We start from the raw sequence: 13,801 nt of genomic DNA, 5'->3' as shown, positions 1-13,801 counted from the left end.
AACCATGACAAAACACTACTGAAATAATCCAACTCTTGCATTTTAATGATAGAAATTCAAAATGTATTTTGAAAAATCAAGAGAATGTAACTGTGACAAGGTAAAGCACAACAAAACACTACTGAAATAATCCAACTCTTGCATTTCAATGAAAGAAATTCAAAATGAACTTTGAAAAATCGAGAGAATGTAACAGTGACAAGGTAAACCACAACAAAACACTATTGAAATATTCCAACTCTTGCATTTCAATGAAAGAAATTCAAAATGAACTTTGAAAAATCAAGAGAATTTAACTGTGACAAGGTAAACCATGACAAAACACTACTGAAATAATCCAAGCCTTGCATTTCAATGAAAGAAATTCAAATGAACTTTGAAAAATCAAGAGAATGTAACTGTGACAAAGTAAACCACGACATAACACTACTGAAATATTCCAACTCTTGCATTTCAACGAAAGAAATTGAAAATGATCTTTGAAAAATCACGAGAATGTAACTGTGACAAGGTAAACCATGACAAAACACTACTGAAATAATCCAACCCTTGCATTTCAATGAAAGAAATTCAAAATGAACATTGAAAAATCAAGAGAATGTAACTGTGACAAGGTAAGCCGCAACAAAACACTACTGAAATATTCCAACTCTTGGATTTCAATGAACGAAATTCAAAATGAACTTTGAAAAATCGAGATAATGTAAGTATGACATGGTAAACCACAACATAACACTACTGAAATAATCCAACTCTTGCATTTCAACGAAAGAAATTCAAAATGAACTTTGAAGAATCAAGAGAATGTAACTGTGACAAGGTAAAGCACAACAAAACACTACTGAAATAATCCAACTCTTGCATTTCAATGAAAGAAATTCAAAATGAACTTTGAAAAATCGAGAGAATGTAACTGTGACACGGTAAACCACAACAAAACACTACTGAAATAATCCAACTCTTGCATTTCAACGAAAGAAATTCAAAATGAACTTTGAAAAATCAAGTGATAGTAACTGTGACAAGGTAAGCCATGACAAAACACTACTGAAATAATCCAACTCTTGCATTTCAATGAAAGAAATTCAAAATGAACTTTGAAAAATCAAGAGAATGTAACTGTGACAAGGTAAGCCACGACAAAACACTACTGAAATATTCCAACACTTGCATTTCAAGGAAAGAAATTCAAATGAACTTTGAAAAATCATGAGAATGTAACTGTGACAAAGTAAACCACGACATAACACTACAGAAATATTCCAACTCTTGCATTTCAACTAAAGAAATCCAAAATGAACTTTGAAAAATCAAGAGAATTTAAATGTGACTAGGTAAACCTCAACAAAACACTACTGAAATATTCCAACCCTTGCATTTCACTGAAAGAAATTCAAATGAACTTTGAAAAAACAAGAGAATGTAAGTGTGAAATGGTAAACCACGACAAACCAGTACTGAAATAATCCAACTCTTGCATTTCAATGAAAGAAATTCAAGATGAACTTTGAGAAATCGAGAGAATGTAACTCTGAGAAGGTAAACCACAACAAACCAGTACTGAAACAATCCAACTCTTGCATTTCAATGAAAGAAATTCAAAATGAACTTTGAAAAATCAAGACAATGTAACTGTGACAAGGTAAGCCACAACAAACCACTACTGAAATATTCCAACTCATGCATTTCAACGAAAGAAATTCAAAATAAACTTTGAAAAATCAAGAAAATGTAACTGTGACAAAGTAAGCCGCAAAAAAACACTACTGAATTATTCCAACCCTTGCATTTCAACGAAAGAAATTCAAAATGAACTTTGAAAAATCAAGAGAATGTAAATGTGACAAAGTAAACCACGACATACCACTACTGAAATATTCCAACTGTCCTAGACGATTACGTCATTCAATGCCCATGTATGGACTCCCGTCATGACCTTCTGATAGGGTTCTACCGATTATTTAATCAATTTCTCAGATATCCAACTGTCCTAGTTGATTACGTCATTCTTGTGTCATATGTCATGTCATGTGTCATTCGTCATGTGTCATATGTCATGTTTCGTGTCATATGTCATTTGTCATGTGTCATGTGTCACGTGTCATGTGTCATGTCTCATGTGTCATGTGTCATGTGTCACGTGTCACGTGTCATGTGTCATGTGTTTTGTGTCATGTGTCTCGTGTCATGTGTCATGTGTCATGTGTCATGTGTCACCCGCTAGACTCAATAATCCATCAAATTGAGAAAGTTCCTGTTTTTCCATTCTCACTGACAAAAACCATAAAAGACATAAATTGCTGTTGACATCCATTAAAGTGAGAAAGTTTTTGTTTTTCCTAGGAAACCATTTCCCACGTTAAATATATTCAATCTGTCTTGATCTCATTTGAATTTATCTCTCAGACCTGGGAAGCCATATTGTTTCTTAATCCCCCTTCGTAGATCAATCGATAATTCTCCGTCAATTATGTAAATCAATTTCTCAGAAACCCTGTTCCCTCTAGTGGATCAATACACTTAGAATAAATTATGTAACATCAGTGAAGATATTGCGTCACTCCCGTCTGTATCCATTAGGCTTAGAAACACCCACTGATTGACATTGAAAAAGGTGTCATTGACCCGTTAGTGGATCAATAAACCATGAATAAATTATGTAACATCAGTGCTGGTACCCCCCTCTCTACTCCTTCCATAATAACCATATATGCCCCCAGAGAAATACTTACAAGGCCTGCCCCGGACCTTGGGGGGTGTCTACACAGGAGTTTTTCTTGTCTGACGTTTGAACTATTTTTTAACGAAATGACCATACCTAAAGGAGTTTTTGTTATATGATCTTTGAACTATTTTAACAAAATGGCTACCTTAAATTTTTATCAGATGTATTTGGGGAAAAACGGCTTGGGTGTAGCCAGTTGCCCTATGATCTCTTTTGACTCTTAAAAAGGGCACTAGAACTCTCGATTTCCAATCGAGTGAGCCACCTCTGAAGTTTATACGATGACCCCTTCTATGTGAAGTGCCTCTGGGAAAAAATAAATGGAGTGTGGGCGGGGGGGCTAGCTGCCCTCCAATCACTTTTGAAGGAAGTTTATACGAGCATCCCTTCCATAACAACCATATATGCCCCCAGGGCATAACTTACAACGCCTACCCCCGGGCCCTGGGGGTCTGTGTCGACACCGGAGTTTTTTGTTATCAGAACTTTGAACTATTTTTAACAAAATGTCTATCTCAAAATTTTTATCTGATGCATTTAGGGCAAGGAGGAGGGAGGCTAGTTGCCCTCAGATCTCTTTTAATTCTTAAAAGTGCACAAGAATTTTCGATTTCCAATCAAATGAGCCCGCTCAGAGGTTTATACGAGCATCACTTCCATAAGAACTATATATACCCCTAGAGCATTACTCATAACGCCTGCCTCCAGGCTCTGGCGGATTCCGTCGACACGGGGATTTTTCTTATCTGACCTTTGAACTATTTTTAATGAAATGGCAATTATAAAAATTTTATCGGATGGTCTTGTGGAAAAAAAGGTGTGTGTGGGGGGTCCTAGTTGCCTTCGAATATCTTTTGACTTTTAAAAATTGAACTAGAACTTTCAATTCCCAATCAAATTAGCCCCCTCTGAAGTTTATACGAGCATCCCTTTCATAAGAGGCATGTAAGCCCCCAAGACAACACTTACAATGCCTATCCCCCGGGTTCTGGGAGAGTTTTTGTTATCTAATTTTTGAAAAATTTCAAAAACACTGGATATCTCAAAATTTATAGCGGACGGGATTGGGGAAAGAAGAGCGTGGGGGGAGGGGCTAGTTTAACTCTCTTGGCTCTTAAAAAGTGAACTAGAACTTTTAATCTCCAATCAAATGAGCCCTCTATGAAGTTTATACGAGCATTCCTTTCATAAGAACCATGCACGTCCTTAGGGCATAACTTACAACGTCTTCCCCTGTGCCCTGGGGGGTAAAAGAAGGCGTGGGGGGCTAGTTGCCCTCGGATCTCTTTTGACTATTAAAAAAAGAGCTCGAACTTTCAATATCCAATCAAATAAGCCCTCTCTGAAGTTTATACGAGCATCCCTTTCATACGAACAATATATACCCCAGGGCATAAGTTACAATGCTTGCCCCCGGGTCCTGGGGGTTGTGACGACACGAGTTTTTGTTATTTGACTTTGGGCAATTTTTAACTTAATGGATATCTCAAAATTTTTAGTAGATGCATTTGGGGGAAAAGGGGCGTGGGTGGGCTAGTTGCCCTCCAATCTCTTTTGACTCTAAAAAAACTGAACTAGAACTTTCAATTTCGAGTCAAATGAGCCATCTCTGAATTTTTTACAAGCATCCCTTCAATAAGAACCGTATATTCCCCCAGGGCATAACTTACAACACCTGCCCTCGGGCCCTGGGGGGTTGTGGTGACCCATGAGTTTTCGTTATATGGTCTTTGAACTATTAAAAAAAAACTATCTCAAAGTTCTTATCCGATGGGTTTGAGGAAAAAAGGGCGTGGACGGAGGGGCTAGTTGCCCTCCAATCTCTTTTGACTCTAAAAAAACTGAACTAGAACTTTCAATTTCCAGTCAAATGATCCATCTCTGAATTTTTTACGAGCATCCCTTCAATAAGAACCATATATGCCCCCAGGGCATAACTTATATCCCTTGCCCCTGAAGACTGTGGAAGGAGCGTCCTGCTCAAACATATAATTTCTAGAACTTTCAACTACGTTAAACAAAATGGCTATATCAAAATTTTGATTGGATGTGTTTGTGGAAATGGTGGGCGTGTAAGGGGTGTCAGTTGCCTTAGAATCACTATCGACTATTAAAAACGGGGAACTATCCGTTATTCCAATCAAATGACCCCTTTCTGAAGTTTCTACTACAACGTTGTCTGTACAAAACCTTATATACCCCCAGGGAATAACTTACAACCCTTGCCCTGAGGGTTGTGGAGGAGTTTTCATCCTCAAAGACCTGATTTCCAAAACTTAAAACTACGTTTAATAAAATGTCTATCCCAAAATTTTGATTGAATGTGTTTCAGGAAAAGGTGGGCGTGAGAGTGGGGGGGTTAGTTGCCCTCCAATCACTTTTAACTATTAAAAAGTGCACTAACCCTTTTAATTATCAATCGAATGAGCCTTTTTTGAAGTTTCTACGACAACGCTTTCTATAAAAACCTTATATCCCCCCAGGGCATATCTTACAGCCCTTCCCCTGAGGGCTGTTTGGGAGTGTCCTCCTCAAAAGCATAATTTCTATTTGGAAATCAACTACACTGAAAAAAATTTTTATCTCAAAATTTTGATTGGATGTGTTTGGGGGAATGATGGGCGTGTAGGGGAGGGGGGGGGGCTAGTTGCCCTCCAATCACTTTCGACTATAAAAAAGGGCACTAGAACTCTCGATTTCTAATCGAACGAGCCCCCTTTGAAGTTTCTACGACGGCCTCTTCCATATAAAGTGCCTCACGGAAAAAATAATAATAAATAAATTATAATAATAAAACATTGGAGCCATATGGCCTTTACTAGAGGCAACGCTATAGCGTTGCCTCTAAGAAAACAAGTTTTTTGCAACTGAAAGTAAGGGATAACATTAAAACTTAAATTGAACATAAATTATTACGTATATCTTTTAAAGATTTTTTCTTTCATTCATTTAAGTGATTGGAGAATTGCTCAACTTGTGCCTTTCATTTTCATAACTTCAACCTCTTTGACCGTTTTGCTACTATGCCTTACAAAATTAGTTCCGCAAATATCGCTAATTTAAGTTACGCGGGAGAATCTTTCCTTCGGGGATAATTTTTCGTGGGGGAAGGAAATTTTCCATGGAGGGGGATTTAGATTTCGGTACATTATTTAAAAAACGACCAGTAATTAAGTAAAAACAAGTTTTTTTAACTGAAAGTGAGAAGCAACATTCAAACTTAACAGGAACAGAAAATATTACGTATATGAGATGGGTTGCCTCTCCTCAATAGTTCCCTCTTACGCTAAAGTTTCTTTTTAGTCTTTTAAAAGAGGTTATTATTCTAATTAAACAGCCTTTGTGAATTAAACAGCTTAAATAACTGGAACAAAAATCAAACTTAGGTTGTTATAAGGTTATTATTAGTTAAAAAAAAAAGTAAATTAACATGCAAATTTCGTTTTAATTATTCATGTACTATGAGCAAATTCAAAACCTGTATTAATTCAAAAACGTTCAGAAACAAAAAAAAAACAAGTTTTTAAATGAAAATAAGGAGCGACATTAAAACTTAAAACAAAAAGAAATTATTCCGTATATGAAAGGGGCTGTTCCCTGCTCAACGCGTCGCTCTTTACATAAATTTTTTTTATTTTTTTTATAAAGCAGAGTTTTGAGAAAGGTTCAAACTATAGCGTAAAGACTGGGGCGTTGAGCAGGGAGTAGCCCCTTCCATATACGGAATAATTTATGTTCATTTTAAGTTTTAATGTCGCTCCTTACTTTCTGTTAAAAAAAACTTGTTTTTTTTTTAATTTTTCAAAAGTACTAAAACACTTTAGCGTAGTAAAAAGTGACTAAAGCAATTGAAAGCATTTGAAAGAAATAAATGGCAGAAGATTAGCTAGGATGGATTTGAAGCTGAGTTGAATTAGCAAATGATAGAAAATAGTTGTGGAAGTTTTCCCCCTTCTGTCGTTAATGGAGCAAATTCTCTCAGGCTTTTAACTTTTGTTGGGTAACTTTAAACTTGAAAAACTTCATTTATTCGGAATTGTCAATGGAAGTTAATTTTTTTTTTATTTGTTGGTATCAAAACGATTTTTAAAGTTTTAGTTAGTGTAAGCGCAAGTCGCTCCCTATTTACAGTTTATTGCCAGATAACTCTTTAATAAATTAAAAAGGAGCATAAAGCCTAATATTTCCGTTTAAACGTCAATACAAAAAAACTCCTTGGTAACACTTGCCTCCTCCCTCCTGGGAAACTCCCTGGAGGAACTACTGAAGAAACATGAATGTTTTTACTTTTATAACTTTAATAAATCAAATAATATTAACATTTTGATTACTAAATATCAGTATATGTGTATTAAACTGACAATGCACATTCATTTGTATTTTTTTCAGTAAAGTGAAAATTATATTCTGGTCTTGGGAAGTCGTAGGAATTTTAGGCCCAAATCATGTCAATTTTTGTTCCTATTGTATTTGACTCGATTATTTGCTTCAATTCCTGTTTGGTTTGGGTTTCATTTATTTATCGACGTGGTTTTGTGGTAGTTTCACCCTTGGTAGATAACTTGATTTTATTTTGGTCACTTTCGGTTTGATGGAGTTCTTTACTTTTCTTTGAAAAGATTATTTTGTGGACAAAGTTTTTTAAATTAATTTTGTTTGTTTTATATTGACATAGTCTTTTCAGGGATAAAGGAAATAATACTTTAAATGTTTTCATTTTTTTAAGACTTTATAGTTTGGCTTGCTATTTTTAAGCGGGAGAAAATTTGTCAACAATTCTTAACAACAAAGACCCTTTTAAAAATCTGGGCACAAATAGTAGTGTTTAATTTAGTTTCACCCCTCCTCTATTTGACCTGAAATAGAAAACTTAATACCATTCGCAAAAAAACAATATGTTAACTTTCTTTGATAGCTTGGATACACTTTCTTTGATACACTTACGCTATGTTGATTTGGTTGAATTTTAAGAGCAGAAGTAGCCCCAAAAGTTGGAACATAATACCCTCAGTCGCTCTTGGGATACTGCTGAGATGCCTTATTGGGAATTAGCATTAACACAGTGCATTTTGATTTAATATTAAGGCAACATCTAGTTTTTAAACATAATGGGCAAATAGGAGGGTGGGCATGGGAGGGGGACTAGTTGCCTTCCAATCACTTTCGACTATCAAAAAGCGCATTACCCCTTTCTATTTTCAATCGAATGAGTCCTTTTCGAAGTCCCTACGACAACTCCGTCGATACGAAATGCCCTGGTCTAAACACAAAAAATAATAATAATACATTGTACCCACATCGATCTTTACTATAAAAATGTCAAGCCTTCCAATCACTTTCGGCTATTAAAAAGGGCACTAGCCCTTTCAATTTCCAATCGAATGAGTCCTTTTTGAGTTTCTACGACGACGCTTTCTTTAAAAACCTTATATGCCTCCAGGACATAACTTACAACCCTTGCCCTGAGGGCTATGAGGGGGTTGTCATCCCCAAAGACCTAATTTCAAGAAATTTCAACTACGTTAGACAAAATGGCTATCTCAAAATTTTGATTGGATGTGTTTGGGGAAATAGTAGGCGTGAGAGAGGCGTTAGTTGCTCTCTAATCACTTTCAACTATTAAAAAAGCACTAGCCCTTTCAATTTCCTGTCGAATCAGCCCTTTTGAAGTTTCAACGACAATGGTTTCAATAAAAACCTTATATGCACCCAGGCATAACTTACAACCCTTGCCCTGAGGGCTGGGGGAGGGGTGGTCATCCTCACAGACCTAATTTCCAGAACTTTCAACTACGTCGAACAAAATGATTATCTCAAAATTTTGATTGGCTGTGCTTGGGGAAATGGTGGGCGTAAGAGGGGGGGAGTCACTTGCCCTCCAACCACTTTTGACTATTAAAAAGGGCACTAGCCATTTCAATTTCCAATCGAATGATTATTTTTTGAAGTTTCTACGACAACGCTTTCTATAAAAAAAAAAACTTGTATGCCCCCAGGGCATAACTTACAACCCTTGCCCGGAGGGCTGTGGGTTGTCCTCAAAAACATAATTTCTGGACTGTTTAACTACGTCGAACAAAATGGCTATTTCACAATTTTGATTGAATCTGATTGGAGAAATGACGAGCGCGAGAGGAGTTTTAGGTACCCTCCAATCACTTTCGACTATTAAAAAAGGCACTAGCCTTTTAATTCCCAGTTAAATGAGTCCTTTAGGACGTTGCGATAAGTTCATAATGTATCAAACCTTCATTTGTCCCCAGGGCATAACTTACAACCCTTCCCCCGAGGGCTCTGAGGGGGGTTATCATCCACAAAGACCTTATTTCTAAAACTTTTAACTACGTTGGTTGGACAAAATGACTATCTAAAAATTTTGATTGGATGTGTTTGGGGAAAAGGTGGGGTGAGAGGATGGTTAGTTGCCCTCAAATCACTTTCGGCTATTAAAAAGGACACTAGCTCTTTGAATTTCCAATCGAATGAACCCTTTTTCAAGTTTCTACGACAATACTTTCAATAGAAACCTTATATACCCCCAGGGTATTACTTACACCCTTACCCTGAGGGCTGCGTGGGGATATAATTTCCAGACCTTTCAACTATTTTTTAACAAAATGGGTATCTCAAAATTTTATTGGATGTGTTTGGATAAATGGTGGGCGTGGAAGGGGGAGTAGTTGCCCTCCAATCACTTGCGACTATTAAAAAGGGCACTAGCCCTTTGAATTTCCAATCGAATGAGCCCTTTTTTAACCTTAAATGCCCCCAGGGCATAACTTACAACCCTTGCCCTGAGGGCTGCAGGGGAGTGTTCCTATCAAAAACTTAGTTTATATTTGAGGAGTGCCCTCCTCAAAAACATAATTTCATGACAAAAACCCAAAACAAACAGAAATTAAAATAAGTCAAACTTAAAATGAGCAGAAATCAATTTGAGTGGGGTTCTAAACCCTATGCTTTCTAAAAGCCAGAATATATTTTGTACTTTACAGAAAAAATTCTTTTAAATGTTTTAACTTTTGTAACTTTAAGAAATCAAAAATTAATTAAGATTTTAAAGAATAAATATCAGCATATGTATATTAAACTTACAATGCTCATTTTTTTTCATTTGAATTTTTTTCAGTAAAGTACAAATTATACTCTTTTGCTTTTGAAATAGCATTGTATATAATATGCTTTTGAAAGCATAGGGTTTAGAATCCTACACAGATTAATTTCTGCTTGTTTTTAGTTTGAATTATTTTAATTTCTGTTTGTTTTGGGTTTCATTTATTTATTGATACTGATTTGTGGTAGTTGTATGCTTGGTAGATTATTTGATTCTATTTTTGTTTATTTTTGGTTTAATGGAGTTCTTTACTTTTTTTTTGAAAAACTTATTTTGTGCAAAATTTCTTTTTGTTTAATCCAATGAAAAGACGGAGCTAGGTAAAGACGTTTACAAAATTAATAATGTATTTAACATATTCTGGATTTATTTGATATTTCAAAGAAGAGAAATATTTGATGAAAAATCAAATATTCTTGATTACAAACCTTTGGCTTTTTCTGCTCGTTCCAGGTTTCGGCAAGCCATTATCACTTTGGCTCCCCTCTTTGCCATATCCAAAGCTGTCTCTTTTCCAATACCTTGAAAAGAGAGGATTGAATAATAAGTTGTTCAAAGCTTTCTTGATACCTCAAAGAAAAAGGAGTGAGTCATTTTAATCGTAATAACTAAAAAACTTTTTTTTCACATAAAAAGTTTTCAAAGAAAATTAAAGAGCTAGATTTAACCATGGGCGAAAAACTGTTTCAAATAAAATTGTTCGTTATATTTCCCTATTTTTATACAATTCTGAAAGGATAACACTTGACCATAAACTAAGCTTTCTGAGATTACTTGGAGTTAAAATTGTGTCGTAAAAAGGACCCCTCCCCCAGCTTTTTAGCCCCCTCCACTCCCCCCCCCTATTTTTTTTTTTTTTGAATTTTTTTTTAACTTTTTTTTTATTTATTTTTTTAAATAATATTTTTTTTTCAACTTTTTTTCTACATCTCTAAATCATATCAGAAAAATAGAATGACGCTTTTGATTTAAATTTTAAAACATATTCTCGTGCATACCCATACTCCTATTGATGAGGACTGATGGTTTTCATTCAATTTTTTTTTCATGAAAAACAAAAGAATAAGAGCTGTAAGGGGGGGGGGGAAGATTGTCTTCCTCACAGACATAATTTGCAAAAGCTTCAACTACGATAAATAAAATTATTATCTCCAAATTTTGATCGGAGGTATTAAGTCAAATGCTGAGCGGGGAGGGGGGGGGGCTGTTTGCTCTCAAATCACTTTGACACTATAACTTCCAATTTCAAATCAAATCAGCCCCATCTGATGTTTATACGACCGCCCATCCAATAGAAAACTTATATGCCCTCATAAAATAACGTACAACCCTATCCCCAGGGTGCTTGGAGGTCGTTTTATCCCTGGAGATATTATTACATGTTCTTTGGAATATTTTGAAAAAAAATCGGTATCTCATAATTTCAATCAGATAATTTTGGTGAAAGAAGGAGTTTTAGAAGAGGGGGGGGGGGGCTAAATACCGTTTATCACTTTTGACGCTTAAAAAGGAACTAGAACTTCCAATTTTCAACCAAATGAGCCTCTTCTAAGTTAGACAACCATCCCTTCCATAAAAACTTTAAATACCCCTTGGACATAACTTACAACACTTGCCCTTAATCTCTGGGGTTTGTTTAAACATTAAAAGCCTTGTCATATGATATTTAGACTATTTTGAATAGAATGGCTATCTCAAAATTTCTATTAGATGCATTTCGGGACAATACGACGCGCGTGTGTGTGTGTGGGGGGCGGGGGGTAGCTGCCCTCCGATCACTTTGACTCTTCAAAAGAACACTAGAGCTTCTGATCACCAATGAGCCCCCTCCAAAGTTTATATGACCATATTTTCTATAAAAGCCTTATATGCCCCTAGTGCATAACTTACAACTCTTGTCCTGAGGGCTGTGGGGATTTGTAATCCTCAAAGACATAATTTCCAGACCTTTCAGATACGCTGAACAAAAAGGCTATCTAAACATTTTGATTGGAAGTGTCTGGGGAAATGATGGGCGTGGGGGGGTCATTTGCCCTCTGATCACTTTCAACTAATAAAAAGGCGCTAGTTCTCTCAAGTTCCAATCGAATGCGCCCTTTTTGAAGCTTCTACGACACAACTTTCTATAAAAACCTTATATGCCCCAATGGCATAACTTATGACCCTTGTCCTGAAGGCTATCGAGGGGGGGGGTTGTCATACTCAAAGACATGATTTCCAGGCCCTTAAACTATGTTCAACAAAATGGCTATAACAAAATGTTGATCGAAAGTGTTTTCGGAAATGATGGGCATGGGGGAGGGGGACATTTGCCCTCCGATCACTTAGCCCTGAGGCTTTGAGGGGGGGGGGGGTGTCATACTAAAAGACATAATTTCCCGACCCTTCAACTACGTTCAACAAAATGGCTATATCAAAATGTTGGTCGGGAGTGTTTGGGGATGTGATGGGCGTGGGGGGGGGGGGGGCATTCGCCTTCCAATCGCTTTTGACTAGTAATAAGGGTACTAGCCCTTTCAATTTCCAGTCGAATAAGCCCTTTCTGAAGTTTCTTCGGCAATGCTGTCTATAAACACTGTATATGACCCCAGGGCATAACTTACAACCCTTACCCTAAGGGCTTTGGGGGGGGGAGTGTTGTCATCCTCAAAGACATTATTTCCAGACCTTTCAACTACTTTGAACAAAATGGCTATATCAAAAGGTTGATCGGAAATGTTTGGGGAAATGATGGGCGTGGGGGGAGGGGTGATTCTCCCTCCAATTAACTTTGACTATTAGAAAGGGCAATAGCCCTCTCAATTTCTAATTGAATGAGCCCCTTTTTAAGTTTTTACGACAGCGCTTTCTATAAAAACCTTATAAGCCCCCAGGTCATAATTTATAACCTTGGTCCTAAGGGCTGTAGGGGGGGGGGGCTGTCATACTAAAAGACATAATTTCCTGACCCTTCAACTACGTTCAACACACTGGCTATATAAAAATATTGATCGGAAGGGTTTGGGGAAATGATGGGCGTGGGGGGGGGGGCATTCGACCTCTGATTGCTTTTGACTATTAAAATGGCACTAGCCCTCTCAATTCCCAATTGAATGAGCCCTTTTGAAAGCTTCTTCGACAAAACTTTCTATAAAAACCTTATATGCCCTTAGGGTACAACTTACAACCTTTGCCCTGGGGTTTGTGAGGGGTTTGTCATCCTCAAAGGTATAATTTTCGGACCTTTCAACTAGGTTCAACAAAATGGCTATCTCAAAATTTTGGCTGGATTTGTTGCCCTCCAATCACTTTCGACTATTAAAAATGGCACTAGTCCTTTCAATTTCCAATCGATTGAGTCCTTTTTGAAGTTTCTACGCCAACGCTTTCTATAAAACCTTAAATGCCCCCAAGGCATAACTTACAACCCTTTCCTTAAGGGTTTTGGTGGGAGTTTCATCCTCAAAGACATAATTTCCGGAACTTTCAACTACGTTGAACAAAATTAATATCTCAAAATTGTGACTGGATTTGTTCGGGGAAATGGTGGGCGTGAGATCGGGGTTAGTTGCCCTACAATCACTTTCGACTAATAAAAAGGGCACTATTCCTTTCAATGTCCAATCGAATGAGCCCTTTTTGAAGTTTCTACGACAACATTTTCTATAAAATCTTATATGCCCCAGGGCACAACTTACAACTCTTGCCCTGAGGAGTGTGGGGTGGGGGGGGGCTGTTATCCTGAAAGACCTAATTTCCTGACCTTTCACCTACATTGAACAAAATAGCTATCTTAAAATTTGTACTGAATTTTTTGGGGAAATGGTGGGCGTCGGAGGGGGGCTAGTTGCCTTCCAATGTCTTTCGACTATAAAAAGAGCATTAGCCCTTTCAATTTACGATCGAATGAGCCCTTTTTAAAGTCTCTACGAAAACGCTTTTTATAAAAACCTTATATGCCCCCAGGGCATAACTTACAACCC

General features: G+C 36.9%; 1 protein-coding gene across 3 annotated transcripts in view; it reads right to left on the bottom strand.

Moving 5' to 3' along the window:
* The window catches only part of LOC148949316 (retinol dehydrogenase 14-like), a 136,752-nt gene that overhangs the window by 58,979 nt on the left and 63,972 nt on the right, over positions 1–13,801 (bottom strand). For all 3 annotated transcript variants that reach the window (XM_089093347.1, XM_089093349.1, XM_089093348.1), the window contains exon 3: positions 10,268–10,360. In XM_089093347.1, the coding sequence (XP_088949473.1) occupies positions 10,268–10,360 (93 nt within the window). The remainder of the gene's footprint in view (positions 1–10,267; positions 10,361–13,801) is intronic.

The sequence above is a fragment of the Artemia sp. Qi Xiang Cuo genome, chromosome 8, assembly GCF_049724085.1.
Source record: "Artemia sp. Qi Xiang Cuo chromosome 8, ASM4972408v1, whole genome shotgun sequence".
Classification (NCBI taxonomy): Eukaryota; Metazoa; Arthropoda; class Branchiopoda; order Anostraca; family Artemiidae; genus Artemia; species Artemia sp. Qi Xiang Cuo.
The sequence above is the reverse complement of the archived record's forward strand: the minus strand, read 5'-3'. Positions and strand labels throughout refer to the sequence as shown.